This window comes from Diuraphis noxia, unplaced genomic scaffold (genome assembly GCF_037042655.1).
Source record: "Diuraphis noxia isolate RWA-SAM2 unplaced genomic scaffold, SU_Dnox_SAM2 contig0004, whole genome shotgun sequence".
In the NCBI taxonomy this organism is placed as follows: domain Eukaryota; kingdom Metazoa; phylum Arthropoda; class Insecta; order Hemiptera; family Aphididae; genus Diuraphis; species Diuraphis noxia.
The window spans coordinates 32,420,450-32,442,183 of record NW_028301714.1 but is presented as its reverse complement, the minus strand read 5'-3'; the positions used below and the strand labels follow the sequence as shown (position 1 = coordinate 32,442,183).

General features: G+C 28.8%; 1 protein-coding gene across 1 annotated transcript in view; it reads left to right on the top strand.

Moving 5' to 3' along the window:
• Window positions 1-3,155: 3,155 nt before the first annotated feature.
• Window positions 3,156-21,734, top strand: part of LOC107171120 (sodium- and chloride-dependent GABA transporter ine-like) — a 29,354-nt gene continuing 10,775 nt past the window's right edge. Inside the window, exons 1-2 of the mRNA XM_015521351.2 lie at window positions 3,156-3,701; window positions 8,505-8,982. Of these exons, the coding sequence (XP_015376837.2) occupies window positions 3,563-3,701; window positions 8,505-8,982 (617 nt within the window). The 5' untranslated portion in view covers window positions 3,156-3,562. The remainder of the gene's footprint in view (window positions 3,702-8,504; window positions 8,983-21,734) is intronic.

The window sequence follows — 21,734 nt, the reverse complement described above, 5'->3', positions numbered from 1 at the left end:
TACATTCCGGTTTAAAACTTGTGCTGACGACTTATATTATATAATACGTCTTGAGTGATAACTGATAATTTTCTAAAATATATGAAGAACTATACTGTTAAAAAAAATATAACATTTTTAATTAAAAGGATTTATACATACTACATTGAATGTCTGTCGAAGTCTACATGGATAATGGTAATTATTTGAAGTTACTTTCTTTAATTTTTTTTTTCACTTCTGTCTTGTAATAAAAATACACCAATAATTGTTATTTTATTGATTTATTTCATGCTATACTTTGTATGATTTTTGTCTTAAATAAAATGAAAATATAATAAAGTTATAATATATCAATACAAGTGTCGTTTAAATCTAACCTAAATGACTACGACGTTTCAAACGCGTTTCAGTATCCATCTACAGAGTGATCCTATACGGCTATACACCTAGTTATTCATCCACAAAACTGATCATATTATTAGCAATTCGGTTTAACGGTTGATAACAAAGACAAGATCGCTAAAATAGAAACTATAAATTAATTTTTTTTTTTTAAATCAAAAACATAGTATTATATTTTCTTATTTCAAATAGTTCAATATTTTGTAATTGTTCAAATGAAACCACTATCAAACCCAATATGAAAATATTGCGTATTAGATACCCAAATATTTTGTACGTTAAAATCATTCTTAAAATATATTAATCAAACTAATAATTTTATTATTTACTTACGAAACATCCTTACTTTAACGGTCAGATCTGAAGTAATGCGCAGTATCCATATTATGAATGTAATTGGATTTATAATTTTAATGAATGTATTTATGTGTGTAATTCCGCGTACCAATAATAATACATTAATACTTATAAATTATATGTGCCATTTGGTTTTATACGATTATTAGTAGTATACTAGTAGTTTCCGCGGTGTTTTAGACTAAATGGATTTAAGTGCAAAATACGATTATTATCCCGTATATTCACTTAATAATTTATTATATTATGTGTGTACTGTTTATACATTATTAAACCTATACTCAACATAAAATTATTGTATTATATACATTATTAATTGTGCAACGAGAGAAATTTTCACCTGTAATATAGTGCTTACCAGTTACCACAGCCCTAAGCTTTGAAAATGCACATACCTATTTCATATTTGATATAGGTATTTTAAATTATAATAATATGTTATGTTTACATACCTATGTGCACTGTACGGGTATGCTCTTTTAACAATGAAAACTCGTTATGTAAGTTAATTTTCATTATTTTAGATTCTAATTGAAGCAATGGAAGATGTTATTTTTTTTGTGCCTGTCATCACGTCTTGCCGTTTTTGAGCACAACATTCATCATTGAGTTCAAATTAAGGCATCCATTATTACATGTAGTGACCTCTTCTATAACATTGAGGTACATCCGGAACCTACTATAGATAGCATAAGAAAGTTTTTCTGGTCTTAAACTTTTTCCATGTCCAACATTATTTTTAAATTAAATTAAAATAAATGTTTAGCTATCATTGTGTATAAACACAACAATTTTTGTAACCGTTTTTATGTTTATCTTTTAATAATCTTACATAAAATTTGAATTAGGTAAATGAATGCATCCTAAATTTGACAGGATACCTTTTTACTGTTGCTACAATGCTACATCACGCTGAACTGTTGCCTATAGTTGTCTATATACCTACACTATTGTATATGGAATGCGGCGTATAAAATTTTTTTCAAATAATGTATAAAAACATTTAATTTGCGAAAATTGATAATGATATAATGGTCAATGTTAACTGCTAAAATAATCAACTTAAACTCATTTTTGTACGTACATTGATGATATAATTAAATCACTAAATATATTATTATATAATATTAAACCTATTTATTATGGTTATTATACAATGCGCAATGTGAATGTACCAATAACGATTCATTTCACAGAAAACATTTAATATTTCAACATTTCCAACAAATATTAACGTTTTTAAAAAAAATTTTACATATTTTTAAGTAATTATTATTTTTCAAGTTTTTACTTATTTGAAACACAACATTTTAAATTTTTATTCTTAAGCATGATATTATTTGGAGTATATAGATTAGGTACATTTTAATGGGTGCAGTTAATAAGTTGAGCAATGTACCAAAATTTTACGAAGTGCTCCTGAACCACTTTACTCCACTCATAAATATTTTGAATACCTACTTATAACTCATACTTATATTATATACTCTTCATCCAAAATTCGTACACCAAAAAATATTCTGCTTTACAATCAGGAATTAAAAAGTATATTTTCATTAAAACGGTACAAATAAACTAAAACTATAAAATATAGTTTATGTTTCGAAAATCATATTGTTTTATATAGGTAATGACAAAATTATGTAAAAATCAAAATATTTTCTAAGACTTTAATATATAATTTTTGAATAAAAAATCGTCTTTTCTTCTTCGATAAAAGAATTCATATATACGTCCATTGTCCATATAAATATCACATGTTATATTCATCTCATATATTATAGTTTGCGTACTATTTTATTCAAATGTCATGGGTAAAGTGCTTTGGAAATCGTAACCACAAACTATGATTATCGCGTCGATATGCGATACGTCATGAAGTTTATTATGTCGTAATGTGGTCCTAAATGTCCTATACACTCTCTATATGATTATATATGATAACAATATAAAGGTATTTTACAGGGGCGGCGTTGGTGCGCCGAAGAACGCGTGGATCATACACGACGATAATTAATGATTCGGACGACTGCTGCAGACGATGAGTGTTTATATAGCATTTCGAATTTCGCGGCGTCGTTTGACCACCGATTTGCACGGGATACTTTCTACACATTGAAATAATTATACCGTGTGTGCCCGCAGGAACTAAATCCGGGGAGCTCGCGGCTAACAGATTTGCGAATTTTAAAAATCGGAACACTAAAAAAAAATCATTTATTCCTTACCCGGCAACCGGTTGCGCACCCAACAACCAATAATCAATAACGTCTGCGGGTATACGACGACGAGTGCGATGATAATGGAAACCGGAGCTCGAGCGATTACACGAAATATAATAAATAATAATAATATAATCTATCTCGTGTCGGTGGGTGGGGGGAACGAGCACTCACGCGCGTCTCCCGAGTGTCGATCCGTCTGTGCAGTCCGGCGTACATCGCGCCAATCGTCGTACCTCGCGTTAACATCGATCGATCACCGACATCATGATGATATTATAGACGTTTTTGTTTTGAACGTCAGATTTTCCGTATCCAGAAAAAAATAAGTGCTATACAAAATACGATCGTCCATATAATTATACACATAACCCAGGGAGACGTCATGTCCTCGCGTGCCAGACGAGTGAATCGAATCGTGATAATCGAAACGGGGGTGCCGACAATCTAGCCAATATTATAAATTTAACGACGAATCGCAATTATTTCATACGAAACCATCGTCGTGTTCGGTACGATATTATTATTAAATCGTACACGTTTAAGTATAATACGCATCTACCGAGAAACATCGTTACACGAATACCTATATTACTGCCATGTCTGCCGGGCTCAAACGGAACATCAACAACAATGTGGTCGACACCACCGCCGACCGGAAATGGAGCCCGGAAGTCCATACGAAAATATTCATACCACCCATTAGCGTCACGGAACCCCGAGCGAAATTTGCCAAAGGTAGGACGAGGCGAGTGCAGAACTGCATCTCGCGAATTCGATATAAAGGTCTCGAACTGCAGCGGTGCACCGTATATAATATAATATACTAATACATCGATACATACTTAGATAATATTATAATACCATTATGAATTTTTTTTTTCAAATCGCTGCGATACGTTTAGTCTCTATTATTTAATTTCCACGCCGACACTTTTTGCTAACCGTAAAGAATAAGTGGTATAGGTACCTATGGTTATAAAATTATAATCACGAGGTAATTTCGTTACTTATGTTGTTTTAAAAAGGTAACGAGTATTGTGAATTGTGACAGATCATGTAGCACACGCAGATGACATTTTTCTGTTATACTCATCAACTACACATAATAATATATAATAGTATTATAATTCATATTAAGTTAGGTTACATAGGGTTCTTTGGCACATATATTTTACTCCAATGAACAGTTTAATCAAATTTATCTTAAAGTAAAATAGTAGGTATGTGAATTTATAGTTCATTCACATTCATACTTTTATATTGAAATAACATTTTGACGTTGAACAATAATTATTGACAATGTTTGATTATAATCAAAAAATAACGTATTTTTTTTTTCAAACAATACTTTACTGTTTAAAATTAAAACAAGTATTTAATTATTCTGTTTGTACAAAATAAAGTATATTTTGGTACTTCATTAACTCTTGAGAGAGGGCATCAGTAAACATTTTTTTGTCTTCGCGCATAGAATAAATTTAAAAAAATCTCTTCGTGTTTCAGTTACTATAACTCATGCCTATTTTAAAAATTACAAAATTAATATTATTTGTGTTTTGTTACATGCTTTTTCATATTTTGATTTTTAAGAAAGTATATTAAGTATACAATTTTTAGTTGCTTATAATTATTAATAACTTTCATAATAATAGAAATATATTAGGTTATATTAGGTTAGGTAGGTATTGCATTGTTTTGGTAAATTTTATTAAATATTTATTATTTTTGTGCATAAATACTATATTTTTGAATTATACAGAGTGATCCATTTAAGTGGGTACACTATAATTATCACGAAAATTATTAAATTAAAAAAAAAATTTTTTTTAATTTTAAAGTTCATATTTTTCTAAAACCGTATAATATTTAAATTTTTTTCAGCCTTATATTTTATTGGTGAAACCACTATCAACTTTTGATTTTAAAATGGAAATATATAATTAAAATATGATGAATTAATAAAACAATTTTTTTCATAAATTTACGTATTAACATTTTTATTTTTCGTTGATTGGTTTGTGAGATACAACTCCTCAAAGTATTGGTGGTTTTTACTATTTTTCTAGTAATTGTAGAGACCAGAAGCTAGGCTTATTTTTTATAAGGAGGGACCTTATATAAAATATAATACTCTTCATTCATCATCTCCATTAAATTTAGATATTTTTAAAACAATAAAAAATCAATCGTCAATCAGATCAATGTCAGATTGACGGTTGCATACAACATTAACGAACTGTTATCTATACGTGGATAATGGATATATGGATACCTATATAATAATTTAATATATAGGTAATAGTCAGTTATCTAAAATCTTTACGCAACCACGCAAGAGTACCCTTAAAAAATTTTAAATTTAATAATTATTAACAGGATATTGATTTAAGTTAATAACTTATTTTGCGAAGTAAACAAAATTACCTACATAATATCTATATAATATAATTTTAAGAAAATAATATATTACTAGAAAATCCTCCATATAATTACAGATCAAATTATAAATTTTAATGTAGATGTTTTCTTATTTATTCTAGAGTATAAATTAAATTTATCTATAAACTGTACCACACAATATTTATTCAACGTAGGTAGGTACTTATTTAATAATTTAGAACATATGACATAATATACTCAATTTGAGTAAATATAATATCAAGTATTACTAAGCATTGTACTACATTCAGTGATTCATCAAGTATTCCTTCCCAATTTTTTCCCTCAGTAATAAATTTAAAATTAAATTCTGATTTTTAAGTATACTTAAGAGCCATATTTCCAAAGCTTTGGATTTCATTTATGTAATTTAAGAGGAATCTTTTGGTTAGATGAGAACCATTTATTGATTTAGATGTAGATTTTTTTTAAATATTTATAAATACAAGTTGATATTTGATTTAGTAATTTTTGAGTTATTAAACATTAATAACTTACCTACTAAGGATATTTGACGGTGATAACATATTTATAAGATAAAATAATCTGAAAGTTATAAGTACCTAGTGATTATTAATTATCATTATAATTATTTAATAAAATTTGCAAAGGATATTCAATTATAATAATAATAAGAATAAATATCACGTAGATTTTATATTTTACATAACATTATTATTCAGGACTATTTAAGTAATGTAAAACTTATTTTATTCTTGAAAGGTACATACAATTTAACAGCTCAGAAAATATTCGTTTGAATTTCGATTTAGATACGTCAACATTTTCAAAAAAATCCTTATAACAATTTACTGCAATAAGGGTAGTTCCAATAATTTAAAAATAAGTCTATAATGCCATGGGAAATCCCTTAAATGGTACATAAAATCTTTGTTTAAACATAATATGGTCTTTAAGAATACTCAAAAACTCCCATAATCATAATTTGAATGAATTCAATAAGCTTTAAAAGTGTGATAATCATGCTTTATTAATCAGTTCACCCTATACACTTCTTAGTAAAAAAATTCTAACAGAAAGTGTCTAACGCACTATGTCAACGCAGATTGTATCAAAGTTAAAAAAAAAAAAAATATTTCCACTTATTAGTTAAACATAAAAATGCACGTCATACACGACTGGAGGTTGTTTGCGGTCCACGCGAAAAACACCAGCGATGTGGTTGTGGTGGTTACAACACAGCATAAAACACCTTTTTTACGACACGATTGAACAAATTTGTCAAAGTATCAAAGGATGTAGACATACAAAAGAAAACCTACACGATTGAGTATAATAACTATGCGAGGTTGTCATCTTAAATTTTGAATTTTATTATAGAAAAAAATGTATAATAATTCAAATTGTAATACGGTTTTAAAAGTTTTGGATAAAATTATTGTTATATTATTAAAATCTACATGAAAAAAATTAACTGAAACTTTGGCGACACAACTATAGCCTATAGGTGATCGAACATAACATAAATTGAATTATTTCTATGATAATGTTTGAGTTGTTATTTATCTGAATAATCTTATATTTTTTCCCAATTCTAAATGTTTAAAACGCCAGATCTATAATGACCACTATATAAATTGCTTGAGAACTAACTTATTAATCGTTATTCGTTAACGTAGTCGATAACGCTGGGCTCGGATCACGGCTTGTTTAAATTTGGTAATAATAAATTACAAAATGTTGGCAAAGTAAAGATGGCGACATCGCATAAAATATTTTACCTATGCTCAATTGTGTTGCTAATAATGTATACTATGCTTAATCGTGCTCTACCGGTTGTGGTTGAAATAGCAAAATGTCTCTACAACACCGTTCCTTTGGTTGTATTTACTTCATTGGCTATACAATATAAAAATGATGTGGTTTAATTAGGTAGGTAATAGGTATATATTGTAATTCCAAGTGATGCACTTCACCCCTTATGATATATCAATGCTATAGATACCACGCACCTATATATTATTGCATAATACATACCTAATTTAATTATATGTATACAGACCAATAAACAGAAATCAGTTTAAAATATTTGGAGAGGGGAGAGCTAATAACTTAAAATACCTATACAAACAGTTTTTTTTTTTGAATAGCTGATATAGGTTTCAAGACCAAGAATATTTGGACATCATTCTGTGACCAAAAAATCTTAAAAAATACTAAATTAAAAAATTTAAGGATTTTATACTTAAGTTAATATAGCTAATTTTTACATCGGATATAGCTTATTTCAAGAATATATTAATATAATAGCTATAGCGGTTGTAATTCGCGTTCACATTACAATTTTTTCATGGGAAAGTATGAATTTTTTCTCAGTAAAAATATTTTTTAGGTTATATTATTATTAATATAAATCTACCTACCTGGTTTATTACCATTTCTTTACGTAACCGTTTCATACATTTAAAGTACTAAATTTATTTTCTTAACGTTTTTAACAGGAAAAGTTAATTTCGTATTAGGAGGCCCAACCTAAGTCTCTTACCCAGATTTCAGCCAATGGATAGGTTAAGTTACCGACGACTTGCCAATGATGCACCACTATTTCAGGACGGCTAATTCATATAATATTGTCACACCAGGATTCAAACTAGTCTAAAAAATATTTTGACATTGAACTGATACTTATTAATCTCCTACTTACAACTTACAAACTCTTTATCTTGTATGAATATCACTACTAAAATCAAAAATTTAATTAAATAATATTATATGAGTACCAAGATAGTATGTTGTTATTCGGATCTGCAGCATTGCCAGCATTCAACAATAAAATACATTTATCGGGTAGACTATGGAATATACTCTGTCCAGTAACAGAACACGCCAGCTCTGCGTATCCCTGAGTGACGCCTACTGCTATCAAAACCGGTTCTATAATAATTAATATGGCGTCACGTACAAGGGATGCACAGAAGAACCGTTGTATTTTGTCAGACAGCGGTGTGTTCTCTCTGTGTACTGAGTATATCTATTGCCTATACTATTACCTATAATAAAAATTATCACGAAAATAATAACTATATCCAATATAGAAAATATAATGTGTAATATTTACGATTTTGGGTTTTCCAACAGAAACCGGTGTCAAAACTGCTCAACAAGAACCACGACGGAAGTACGTGACGACGGCGGTCTGCAGCAGCGGAAGCGACAGTAGCGAAGGTGGTTGTGCGGGTGTCGGTGGCGTGGGAAGGGGCCGCCGACATCCGGTGTCACGAAGTGGTTCGTACCGTGGCCAGCCGCAGGCGTTGTCGCCCATATCGGCTGGGGCGCTGTCGCCCAGCCTGCGGTCGCTCGGCAAGCCAAGCTCACCTTCAGCGGCCGCGATGGCCATCGGCTCCGCGAACCACAACTCGATGTCTGGCAGCGGTGGTATGTACGCGTCAGCCCATCACCAGCACCAAGACGCGTCACCGCTCCGGTCGTGGTCGGATGCCGTGTCCGTCCGGTCATTGGCGTCCATCGGAATGGGCTCGACGGACGGCCGGAAGCTGACCATCGCTAAGGTGCCCACATCGCCCGCGGAACTGCTCAACTTGGCCAGCCCTCAAACGTAATATATACAATCAGACCTTTATATTATTGCATTTATTATTAATACTTTTATTTCTATTTGGTAAAGAGTTTCTGTAGGTCTAACAATTTTAACACGCGCATGGGGGATAATAAAATATTACGACCATGTTCGTTGAAATAATTGATAAATAAGATATTTTATCATATTAATTGATTAAATATCCTAAACTAGAAAATTAATTTGATGTCACATTTCATATTTTCACATACACTATACAGGTAAATTAGTATAGTAGGTACTATATTATATTTATACAAACAATATTGTATAACAACAACAACAATTTATTCGTAATTTTTTAATGGTTAATATTTATAAATATTAAATTAATAATATATTTTTATTTAGAGAAATTTACCGGTAATCTTTAGTGTTCGCTTTCATTAATAATCAAATAATTTGAATTGTACAAAAATATTTAACAGCCTAAATATACTTATCCAGTAAATTATATTAAACGATACAGCTACAGCCCTTGATTTAATATTAAAAAGAAGGTACTTACCTTGTAAATTGAAAAATTTCTCATTTCCAACATTTTTTAAACAAATATTTTTCATAGTTTTTGAAAGTTTGTAAACTTTTTGAAAATTTTTGAAAATTTTAGCTAATAAATCATTCTGAAAATGATATACAAATTTGAAATTTTATGTATGGTATTATTATTATATAAATACATAGTTCTAAATTTTAACACTTCTAACACTTCTAAAGATCTCGAAAATTTTATTTTGGAATATAAGCATTTAAAGTCGATTTCCATGTAAAACTAATTTTTACATCGTACTCATCTCGTTTTTAATATAATGGAGATGACAAAACGTACATTGATTTGATTTGTTACTTAACCAAAAAGCAAAATAAAAGATGTATACCATTTACTAGAAAAAAAAAAATAAGAAAATATCATGCCCGCAGTGGATGGAACCCCTGTTTCCCCACCCTGGATCTGGCCTCGTGTTTACCTGGAGTCTCTCTCGTTCTGTCTTTGTCGTTATAATTACTAAGCTCTTTCTTCGAATATTATTTTATTATTATTTATACAACGGCACTCTTGTGGGCTCGTGTGTATACATATCGTTATTTTCACGTTTCATATACACGCCCATTTTAATGGCGTTTGAGACGACCCCTGGGCACGACAACCAGCCGGCGGTAATTATTATGCATATCGAAATTATTTCGCCAACCAGTTTTTTATTTTGCGTTAATCTTATGCACCGAGTTCCGACTTACTGCGATCGATTAACATAATTGTTATGCCAGGAAACAACGAAAAGCAAACCGTCTTTCACAATATAAATTGTATACTATAATCAATAAGCATATTATTATTATTATTACCTACCAATTATTATGAATTATATGAAGACTTGAGCGTTTACAGTTAGCGCCACGGTACAACGTGTCTATTATTCTGTGTATTTGCAAATAATTTATTACACAGTAGATATACTCGTAGTATATAGGTACTATATTAATATTATAATGTCTGTGCACAAAAATAAATCTATTAGAACAATTTCATTGAAATCAGTGTATCAATTCATTTGTATTTAAATGTTATCGTCTAAATTGCAAGTGTCTACATATACTAATCTCTACTAAGTGTATGTGAAAAATATGTAACACGATTATAATATAGGTATAGAGGTACAATCACACTACGCGTGTCGAACAAAAAAAATCCTAAGAGTTTGGTCATCAGAATATAACCATATCTATACGCAGATAAAAAAATAATTGACGACACGTTTTAGTTGTATATACCTAATAAAATAATTATGATGATAATATTGATGTGTAGTTAGGTTATCGTCATTTTTTCTTATACAGTTATACCTATGCCCAATAAGGCAACAAATGAGCTCATTGTTCAATCGTTGCTCAGTATTTTATATGATTGTCTTACAAAAAGTAAATAGTTCTAAAGATCATAATATATAATATACTTATTAAGCTATAAATATATAAAACATCCATCTGTTGTTGTTCCATTCAAACAGTGTAATTTAATTTCAAGCAAACAGTCACAGAATTAGTTTAATGTTTGTTCTAAATGAAAACACGCGCATTACTTGATACAAATAAGAACAATATTATATTATTTAAATAATTTCAAAAAAGGTTCGAATATAAATTATAGGTATTATAAATATATTTGAATATTTTTCGAATTCTACAATTTATTTAAAGACATTAGGGATCAAATGGACTTTATCAGGTCATACCTACTGACTATTTTTCTCATAATTACGTATACATTTCCTATTTACATACACGAATATTGTTATTAATAAACTTCGTTATATGTGTTTGAAACAGTTTTTAAAATTAATTGAAACAGAGTCCTAACCTGTAGGAACGAAATTATCAGATATGATACTCACATTGCTTGCTATATTATTATATATTTATGTATATTGCACCGTCTCAATTTATTGTTGAAAAGTATTCACACAATTATGTCGATACAGGATGTTTAGTTTTTACTATTATTTGATATAGCTATTTTAAGAAAAGTACCATAGGGCACAGGTAGCTTTGTATACAATACTATCTATTGTTTGTAGAAAAAAAACAATCAATGTTCTGATAACTAAAAACTTCAGACTTTTAAGTAGTCGTAAATCTAGAAAAGTAAAAATGCCCATACAAATTTTATTCGTTTTTTTTTTTTTGGTAATGAAATATTCAAATATGTTTATTTTTTTTCTATTAAAATTTTTGTTATATTTACATTGTTATATCACATAAAATATAATTCTCGCAAATTAGTTGCTTTAACACGCGTAAATACGTATGCGTGTATTATATGTTATTTTTGTAGTCATAAAACACAATAGTAGTGAAGTAATAATAAACCTAACCTATTGTTTGCGAATTATAAACATTTAATACACACATATGTACAACTGTACAAGTGCTCCGACCATATAGATATCAATATACCATATAGATTGATCTAGAGTATAGGTGTAAAATACACCCATGTCCTATATACTTACGACTGGCTACGAGTACACGACATTGTACCGTGCCTGCATAATAGATATTCACGTAATCACATGCAGATATTGCAGATGTATAATACGGGGGTATGAGCATTACCCATAAGTAACATCAGAGGACTAAAAAAAATGTAAGCTAATAAAAGTAATATTATTTCAACATATATATTATGCCATATATTAATGATTAATATTCGTATAGTTATATACTTAATGCACAGTACAGCAAAAATAAAAATATTAAGCCCAATACAATCGATAATAAATGTATAATTCGATACCTAAATAAGAACTGCATATTTTTCGTTTCATTCCAGGTTTAATATTTCGGATATCCTTTTAGAAGTTTGATTTTCATAATCAAAGTTTGTTAAATTATAAGTTCGTATTTTTTTTTCCTGGGGGAGGGGAAACGTGTCTTATCTCGAAGTTCACAATGGGTTCCTATAAATATGTATACAAACCGATTATGTGACGTGTAATGTATAAAATTATTTAGTACTGTCACCGTGACAAATTAAAACAGAAAAGCATTTTAGTAAGTTAATACACGCATTTTCAATAAAATAAAAAGGATATATATGTATATATGTACCTATACTCATATGTAAAACGCGTCACTCCATACTCTCCCACCAACATGTGATTCAGTCGATAATAATAACGAGTTATTACGATAATACACACAGGACTTATGCACACGTTATATCATGCATTTATACTTACATGCCGTAATTTAATTGCCACCTTGTTGACGTTTTTTTTTTTTTTTTTTTTTTTATTATCGTACCAGCCAAACTCCAATAATAATATAATAAAATAATTTATACATTTTATCGTTATGTGGATATTTTACTATAAGAGTTTAATATCGTTGAATACTTCGTTACTATTATATCATTATAATACCTATATAGGTACCTATTACCTATATATTGTTAGTTGTTAATATACGATTACAACAATTCAAAAATGCATACCCAACACGGTTTATATGAGGAGTGAGACAGTAAACTTTACATTTTTTAAGGTTTACAAACCGATTTTAATGACAAGACTGGATGCGATTGATTTTAATTACAACTGGTTCATCATCAACCATTTTCGTAGAACTCGCAATGAAAGTCTCGGATGAGTTCGGCCGCCTATCGAGTCTGCATTTTTCAATTACAATTTCCTTACATTTATATTATTATAGATGTATTAGTGAATTTAAAAAAATAGTGAAACGTTTGAGCGAATAAAGGACATCTTTAAAACTCTATTACCTACTATTTAAATTTTTTTCCCTAATAATTAAGCTCAATGCAACAATGGCCACTGGGAGCACAATAATATTAATTTAGGATACACATATTTTAAATTACCTATATATTGTTATTTTATTTTAATTGGTATACCCACTTTTTTTTTTAAATAATTTATAATATCCATAATATTATACTGTTTATTATTTATTATTATAAAATACCTTCAGCTCTTTGTTTTCTAAAGTGTAATCATATAGTTATAAATGTTATAATAATCATCAGTCATCACGTAACTATACGAATGACAATAGATTTTAACACATCTTATTTTTCTATAAAATATAAATCATGGGAGCAGATTGAAATAAATATAATGTCATTACTTATTTGTGAGATTTTAGGACTCAATTATTAGTAGTGGTATGTTAAACAAGTAACAGTTATAACTAATTGATTAAACTATTAAAGGACTAGATATGACTAGGTTTATAATTTATTCTTATAAATTGAAAATTGAAAAATAATTGTCTTCTATATTTATCTAGATTTAATTTTATAATCTAATCATAAAAAACAATTTCTACGTGATTTTTAATTAGTCCTATCAATATAAATTGAGATTTGTTTATAGATATAGCTTGTCGGGAATGATGACTCGTCGGGATATAATATGCCAATATGTTAAATATAGTGTTTACTATTTGTCTAATTCTTTATGCTCGAGGTAATTGTAAACTATAGCTATAGTGATTAGTTATTAGTTTATTGCTAAAATTTAAGTCTGCGCCCGAAAGGATCAACCGTAATCATATCAGTCGATTTATAACCGCGTTTTGCAGCGGTCAATGCCAGTATTCACCTTGAACTTACTAATATAATAATAATAATAATACGGACCTTGTCAACGAGAAATATTTTATGCAGCCTTTTGTCGATTATAATTTACGCTTGCCATCAACCATAGGCACTATATTATTATTTATTATTATTTTTTTTTTCGAAAAACGGATGTACAAAGATGTCATTATCACGGTGGACAATCCAAGGTTAGAAATTGCGAATACGCACGACACGTATAAATATATTACACGTGATGTACAGGAAATTTTTAATGGAGGGGCGGCAGATGATCCGGATCTAAAACCTGAACAAGCTTGTTTCCAAGTGTAATTAAGTTCTTTCTTTTCGATTAAATGTATCCGGGGACCTAATAAGCTATAATTATGAAAACACAATCGAATAAGTTCAAAATATGACCTACAATGGCCTACAGTAGTCACAAAATAATTGTTATTTTTTTTTTCCATTCATTAATAAGCTATTATATTCATTTTTTCTAAAAACAGAATTGTTTACAAATATGTGATTTTCTGAACGGAAGTAAATTTTTTTCCAATATCGTTCATTAACAGCAAGTATTAGGTTATTACTTAATACTTATGTAAATATACCTATATAAAGTACAAGCATAAGGATAAAATAGGTATATTAATATATTATACGGGGTGTGTCAATAATAAATAATACCAATATTATATTAAGTGTCATACATACTCATTACTCATAGAAATAGCTAAAAAACTAAGTTTTCGAAGTTTTTTTTTATTCACATATATACAAAGGTATTTTTATATTTAAACTATTAAATAGTATATATATCGTCGTATATAGTTTTTTTTTTTTTTGAAATTGAATTAAAAATTAAGTGTGTGTTAATGTTGAACAAACGACTATAATTAGGTAGGTATATAATTTTATATAGTGGATTTGAATTCCACGTACCTATTATTTCAATCAATAGTTTACACGTGTGCATTAATTTATCATTTCATTCATTAAAAAGGATAACATTTTGTTGATTTTTGCAAAAAAAAATTTTTTAAAAAAACTTATATAAAACTTGTATAAAAAAAATATTTTTAAACAATTAATTATCAGATAAAAATGTTGATTACACAGTGAATGAAACCTTCATATCACGAAGACTGTGGATAACGAAAAATATTCTACCTATAGAGAAATTAGCTAAATAGGATTTCATATATAATTTATATTAATATTTGGTTATAATTTAAGGGTTTTAAAAATACTCTGAAATTCATTAAATTGAAGTTTTTAAAAATAATTTTTTTACTGTACTAAAAATTATTTATATTTTAATTTCAAGGACAATAATTACTATAATATATTATGTAATGTAGTTTTAATTATTATAGATTCATTTCATCATTTGAAATATTAAAAGGTTAAGCACGATATTACAAAATTTGAATAATATACAAAAATTATGTTTGTTTAATTTATTGTTTTAATTGAGTTTGGCATTGGACACTAAGTGACTGACTAACATAAGTAGTAGGTATACATGGCATATTATGATTATTGTAGGCATTGGATAAATATACGTTAAATAGAATTCGATTTTTTTTTAAACCTTTAATATCAAAATAACTCTAAATTCTGGAGAAAAAATATTATTCGCCTAAGTGGGTACTTACTAAATTGTTTAGGTCATTGACCTTAACTAATTGTTTTATTATTTTATATATAATTTTTTTTTAATTTAATGAAATATTAGAATTGTAATGATTTGTATTCTTAAAAAAATGATAAATAGTAAAAAAATGTATTTATAACTTAAAATACTAAGTATAGTGTGTCCCGCCAGGTGAATATTTTTTCGACCTATAATTTTAAGCATTCTTATTATTTAGCTAAATTGTCATACACGTATCCATTACGCCAGTATGTATAGTGAAAATGAATAAGGTCATATTTGATTGAGATCTTAAATAATTTTCGTCCTATGTAATTTGGATATCCTTTAAATGCTGATTTATACATATATTTATGTAATATGGATAACTTAATAAAGCGGGTTAGTGGTGTAGATAATCTCGTTAGTCTTTTATTCTTATTTCATTTTGTCAAACGCTAAAGTGTTTGGAAGGTGAAGCGCTGCTCAGGACGAAGAACAAAAATGCATTTGTATTATTTGTAAACCTATAACCACATGGTAATTTCACCCTTGGCCTCACTCTACAGAGCATCTACACAATAATGTTATAATATATAACATAATATTAACATCTCGGACGAATGCGCGAATGCGCCCACACAATATGTGCACAATTTATCAGACATTGCGGCCGCGTATAACATTATATTATTATTATTATTATTAATATTATATGAAATTGAATAGATCGCTGCGACTGCATCCGGGAATCGCGTGCGGAGTCAATCGTTTTGGCACGAGGTTAGGTCATAAATACAGTCGCTTACGTACACCAATGTGTAGTCTGAGAGTCTGACCGTATGTTATTTTTCTTACGTGTCCTATACTCCTATTCACACATAGACATAGATACAGACAATCGGGACCGGTGTACGCAAAAATAATAGCACATTAAACATCGCCGTATACGTTCCGCAAGCGATACAATACGAATCGAATTTGAATGTATTGAATTCCAGCAGACACAAAAAGTTTCGCGCTCAGTCATCCCGTTAGACGCGTTGAATAGATCCACGCGCGGGTGCAGTGTACCTGTAGCATGTTAATAATAATAACAATAATAATAAACGTCAAGTATATGTATAACATATATAATATATATTATGTTTATAATCCGAGTAATAATTGACAGCCACGGGGGCAAAAAAACTCGCCATCACGGCATCACCTATCGAAAACGTGTGAGTGCGAGTTTATAATAATTCTTCTTCTTCTTTTCACTATTATTATTGTTATCTACCTACCTATTTTAATTGAAGTGGTATCCGACTACGTTTCTCGAGTTATTCTCGGTATCGTAATATTGACTATTGTAGAAAGACTATACGTGGGTATATTATATACTTACGTATAGTAGTATAAATGGTAACAACAATTGAATTTAAGAATTATCATTTTGAGTTTGTTATTATTAGGTATTCATACATGAACGAAATTTGGATTGGATTGAAAATAAGTCATTCTGAAATAAGTTAATATTAATTAAATTAATAAAAATGAAATGTAAAAAGTTGAATTTTAAGTTTTTAACTAATTTATGCCTTATAACATTGAAAATCAGCGGTGTCTCCAACTTCACTTCTGTTCTATTTATTCAACTTTCAAACAATTTGCGAGTAAAAAGGGAAATCTTTAATCTTGAAGTGGTGGTCCCATTGGAGTTTTTTCACCAACTGCAGATGGTAAAGTTTGAATCTGGTTTCAGATGAATCACTTTAGAATTATAGCTTCTATTAATAATATTACGCACAACCAACTTAATTGGTAACTAAGTATACCTATAATATTTGGTTAATTTATCTAACTTATTGATTCTTATTGATTTTCTAAAAATTTGTATAAAAAAAAACAATTTGCTGAAAGTGATTTTGTGATCATTGACACTCTCCTCCACTTCTTATATTCATCATTGGTAATTCTTGAAATGCCCATGACCGGGAATGATCAAACACACTCGGATATTCAAAAGGGCTTAATATACTTTCAAAAAATTATGGAAACGTAACTGTATTAATAACAATATTTGAATATGCCCTCGTGTATTAAACGACATATTTATTACCTACCTACTATAATATATTATTTTATAATGAAATGAGGGCCACTGTAACCGAGCACTTCGCAAACATTTTTAATACTTATAATTATATTTATGAAGTTATTTTACTTATTTTAATTTATATTGTATCTAGACTTCAATTGCGTATACTCGGGGACCTCCGTGTTATATAATATCTTAAAATGTTATACGAGTTAGGTAGGTACGCCCAACATTGGTGGCGAGTGTGCTGTCAATAAAACTACTCATAAACACTGTATGGTGATGATAATAATAATAATAATAATAACGACAGTCTAGAACAATTATTTATATATTGTGATGCGTACACGAATACCTAAAATGCGTCACACTTCGTGCGCACTTGTACCTATACGATATTATATAATTTTATTACGTATACAACATTGAAGTAGGCACATGGTATTTTGATAATCAATTTTTTTTGAACGAAAATACTTTGATACATACGTTAAAAATTATATATACATATAGAGCTACCTATAAAATTCAAAATTTCAACTATACCAAGGATGATGAACGATAATTCTTAAAAATGATTTACAAAATCATCCACAGGAGACAATCCTTAAATGGTATAAAAATATGAGTTTTTGAAAATTTGTTCTTCGAGCAAACATAAAAGTTCCAAAAATCAGAATTAAAATAAATTCAGTAATTGAGAAAAATATTAGCATTCCTGATGAATCACCCTGTAACAGCTCAGCGTTATAACGTTCGTGTAATCGGAGATTCACGTAAGCATCATAACTGCATTATTAGAATGTGTACCGACTTACATGCATCCACTCGCGACGTTTTTATCCCTGGCACCCTCACTGTAATCGACTCCACGCCCAACGTATACCTACTATAATTATTATACTATCAAAGTACTGTTCGGATATACACGATACAACATTCAGAACGTGCGGTATTTAGGATTCAAAACACGAACGTTCTATAATGATCATCGTCACGGAAGCGTTTCATGTATCCGACCGGCTTATCACACACTCGAAAAACAACTATGTTATGAACTTATACCAAGTCGACTGCAATTGTTGTAAATAAAGAACTCTTTAACCAAGTATAATTTCCCTATATTAAAGTCTTCACCTCAACGATGGTCGACTAATTTATATCAAAAGTCATCATGAAAAATAAATAGGAATATTGATCAATTCTTTAACCACCCAGGTGTAAACTAAATGGTATAACTTCATCAATAGTTAAAAAATGCTATTTTCTAATCATAAAAATGATATATTAGGTTAATTTATGCTGAATTTAGATTTAATTTATTTAAGATTTTAGCCATAAATAAATATAGGAGAAAGTATCTATGGATTTTATGTAACATAAATCATACATGCAAAAATGTCACATAAAAATATAAATGTACCTATAATTATATTTTATATATTCTTAACTCGCGAATCGACGGTTGCATAAAAATAGATAGGAAATAAACGAGGTGCGGGTACCTAAGTAAAATATATAGGTACCTCTACATGCATTAAGTCAAAAGTTAATTACGAAATTAGTTGCTCCTTACATTATACTTGATGTTTTTTAATAAATTCTAATGTTCTTAACTCGCTATAGCCTTATTACTTGCTTTGATCAATAAGTCAAATGTATTTACAGTCACCTGTTTTTACTCAGACCGGCGTGCACGATTGCAGGTAAATATATTATTATAACGGATAATTATACTTACCTTTATACTCATTGACACAGACCTCAATAAATCAGTTTATCGCAATACACATTCAAATACACAGGTAAATCATGTTTTTTTTATTATTGCGCACTAAATCGCATCGACCGGGGTGGTTCGCCGAGACAGGTGGATATTGCATACTTACTTATAAAATAATAACGTGATATAAAAGGTATACGTTAGGGAGAACACGTCATTATAGGTGCGATCGAATTCTAGTGAGGCGGGTTGAATCGCAATTAAACCACTATGTGACTCCTCCGTTTGAATGTGGGCGATCTAATACCTATATGAACCTGTTGTAATTTATGTGTTTTTATAATAACTATAATAATATTATGTGTTTATATATTAATAATAATATTATCGATTAAACGTTAATCGCCATTCGGTATAAAAAAAAAAAAAATAACCGAATAGGAAGGAATCTATTGGCATTGGCCAATCCGTGAGATCAAATGTATTGTGTTCGTTTTGCAGTAGACCTGTAGTATATAGACAGACACATTTATAAATTATCTGCAAAACGAATCTGGGCGAATATCACATGTCTACCAGCTGTATAACACATAAGTACAGTTTATTAGCATTTTAACCCGTTATACGGCTTCCACGATTCGGTTTTATTCGTTTCGAACTCAATCGTATTATTTTAATAAAATAACTATTTAAATTTTAAAAATACATTAGTATGTTTTATATTTTCATTAGAGGTAGGTATAATATGTTATCAATGTTGTTTGCGCACGTGTATCAATGTCTCGCGTATACATATTAAATACGAGATATTGGGCATTGAATAGTATAATAATTAATGTATAATATTCACTTTAGTGAATATTGTATAATACAATTTTCAATATAGTGAATATTGTATAATAAAATCGCGGTATAAATTTGTATAATACAGTGTGCGAATGATGCAGATTTTGTAAAGTGGTTGATATTAAATCTACTATTCGAATTTAAACTAAAATAATTAGCTCTCTGAAGTAATTAAATATTTAATATTCATCCAATAATCGTTAATTTATTATTTAGCTTGGTACATAATTTTTTAAATTTTTTTTAGCGTCATAATAACAATGTAAAGTTTAATGTTAGGTAATCGTAGAATTAACGGGAAACTAATACTAATCGGAATACATTATTATTTTAAACGGACATGCCAATTATTAATTATCTTACTATATTGTGTATGATAATATTGATAACATTGTTATACACCGATTTCATCCTGTCAGACCGTATATAGGTGTGTAGTCGTTATTATAATATATTAAAAGCGTTTGTTTATTGTTTTAATTAAATTTATTGTTATTCGTCTTTAAGTAATCTGCAAAATATTGCAGCATATCCCTTACATCACCACAATTTATTATTGATTCCGTTGAATGATATTTTAAATTAATTATTTAAGTATTACTGTATAAATTAATTTCTTTATGTGTTTTTGTTTTAAACTATATGCAATACTGAATGCATTTTGAAGTGCATATAAAAATTACACACGAATAAATGTTTATCCTTCCCCATTAAAAGAATTTTAACTAAATGAAAGTTATTGACTATTATGATTGACTTACAAATACTTTTTGGAAACTGCTTCTCTGTGATATTACAAGCTAATTTTCATCAATTATTTTATGGTATATAGGACACAGGTAATATCTAATATCTAATAAGTAATAACTATAATAAGTAACAACTAATATATTATGATAATTCAGATAAAATCGCAAAAAATCTGTGAATGTTATCGTTGTTAATAAAATTTTTTAAATATTTTCAATGATTAAGAAGAGAAAAATGTTTTCCCATATAACGTTGATGTACAGAAATGATTTTAAGTTTTAGCGGGAGTTTCATGGCATTGAACTCATTTTAGAAGTGTGATATTGTACTCATTTAGTTCATTATTTCGTTTATTTATTAGAAAGGTAACATAGTGATGGTATCAGTAATTATAGAAATTGACTCATACGGATTTATTCGAATTAAAAATTGCATATTCTCAAATAGGTGTAATATAGAATCCTGTAGTTACGCATTGTAAAGTACAATTCATTGACCATGGTCAACGATGTAAGGTAAATAAAATGTTTAAGTGCTTGACAATTATATTTATTTTTGAATTATCAGAAAATGTATACATCTTTTTTAA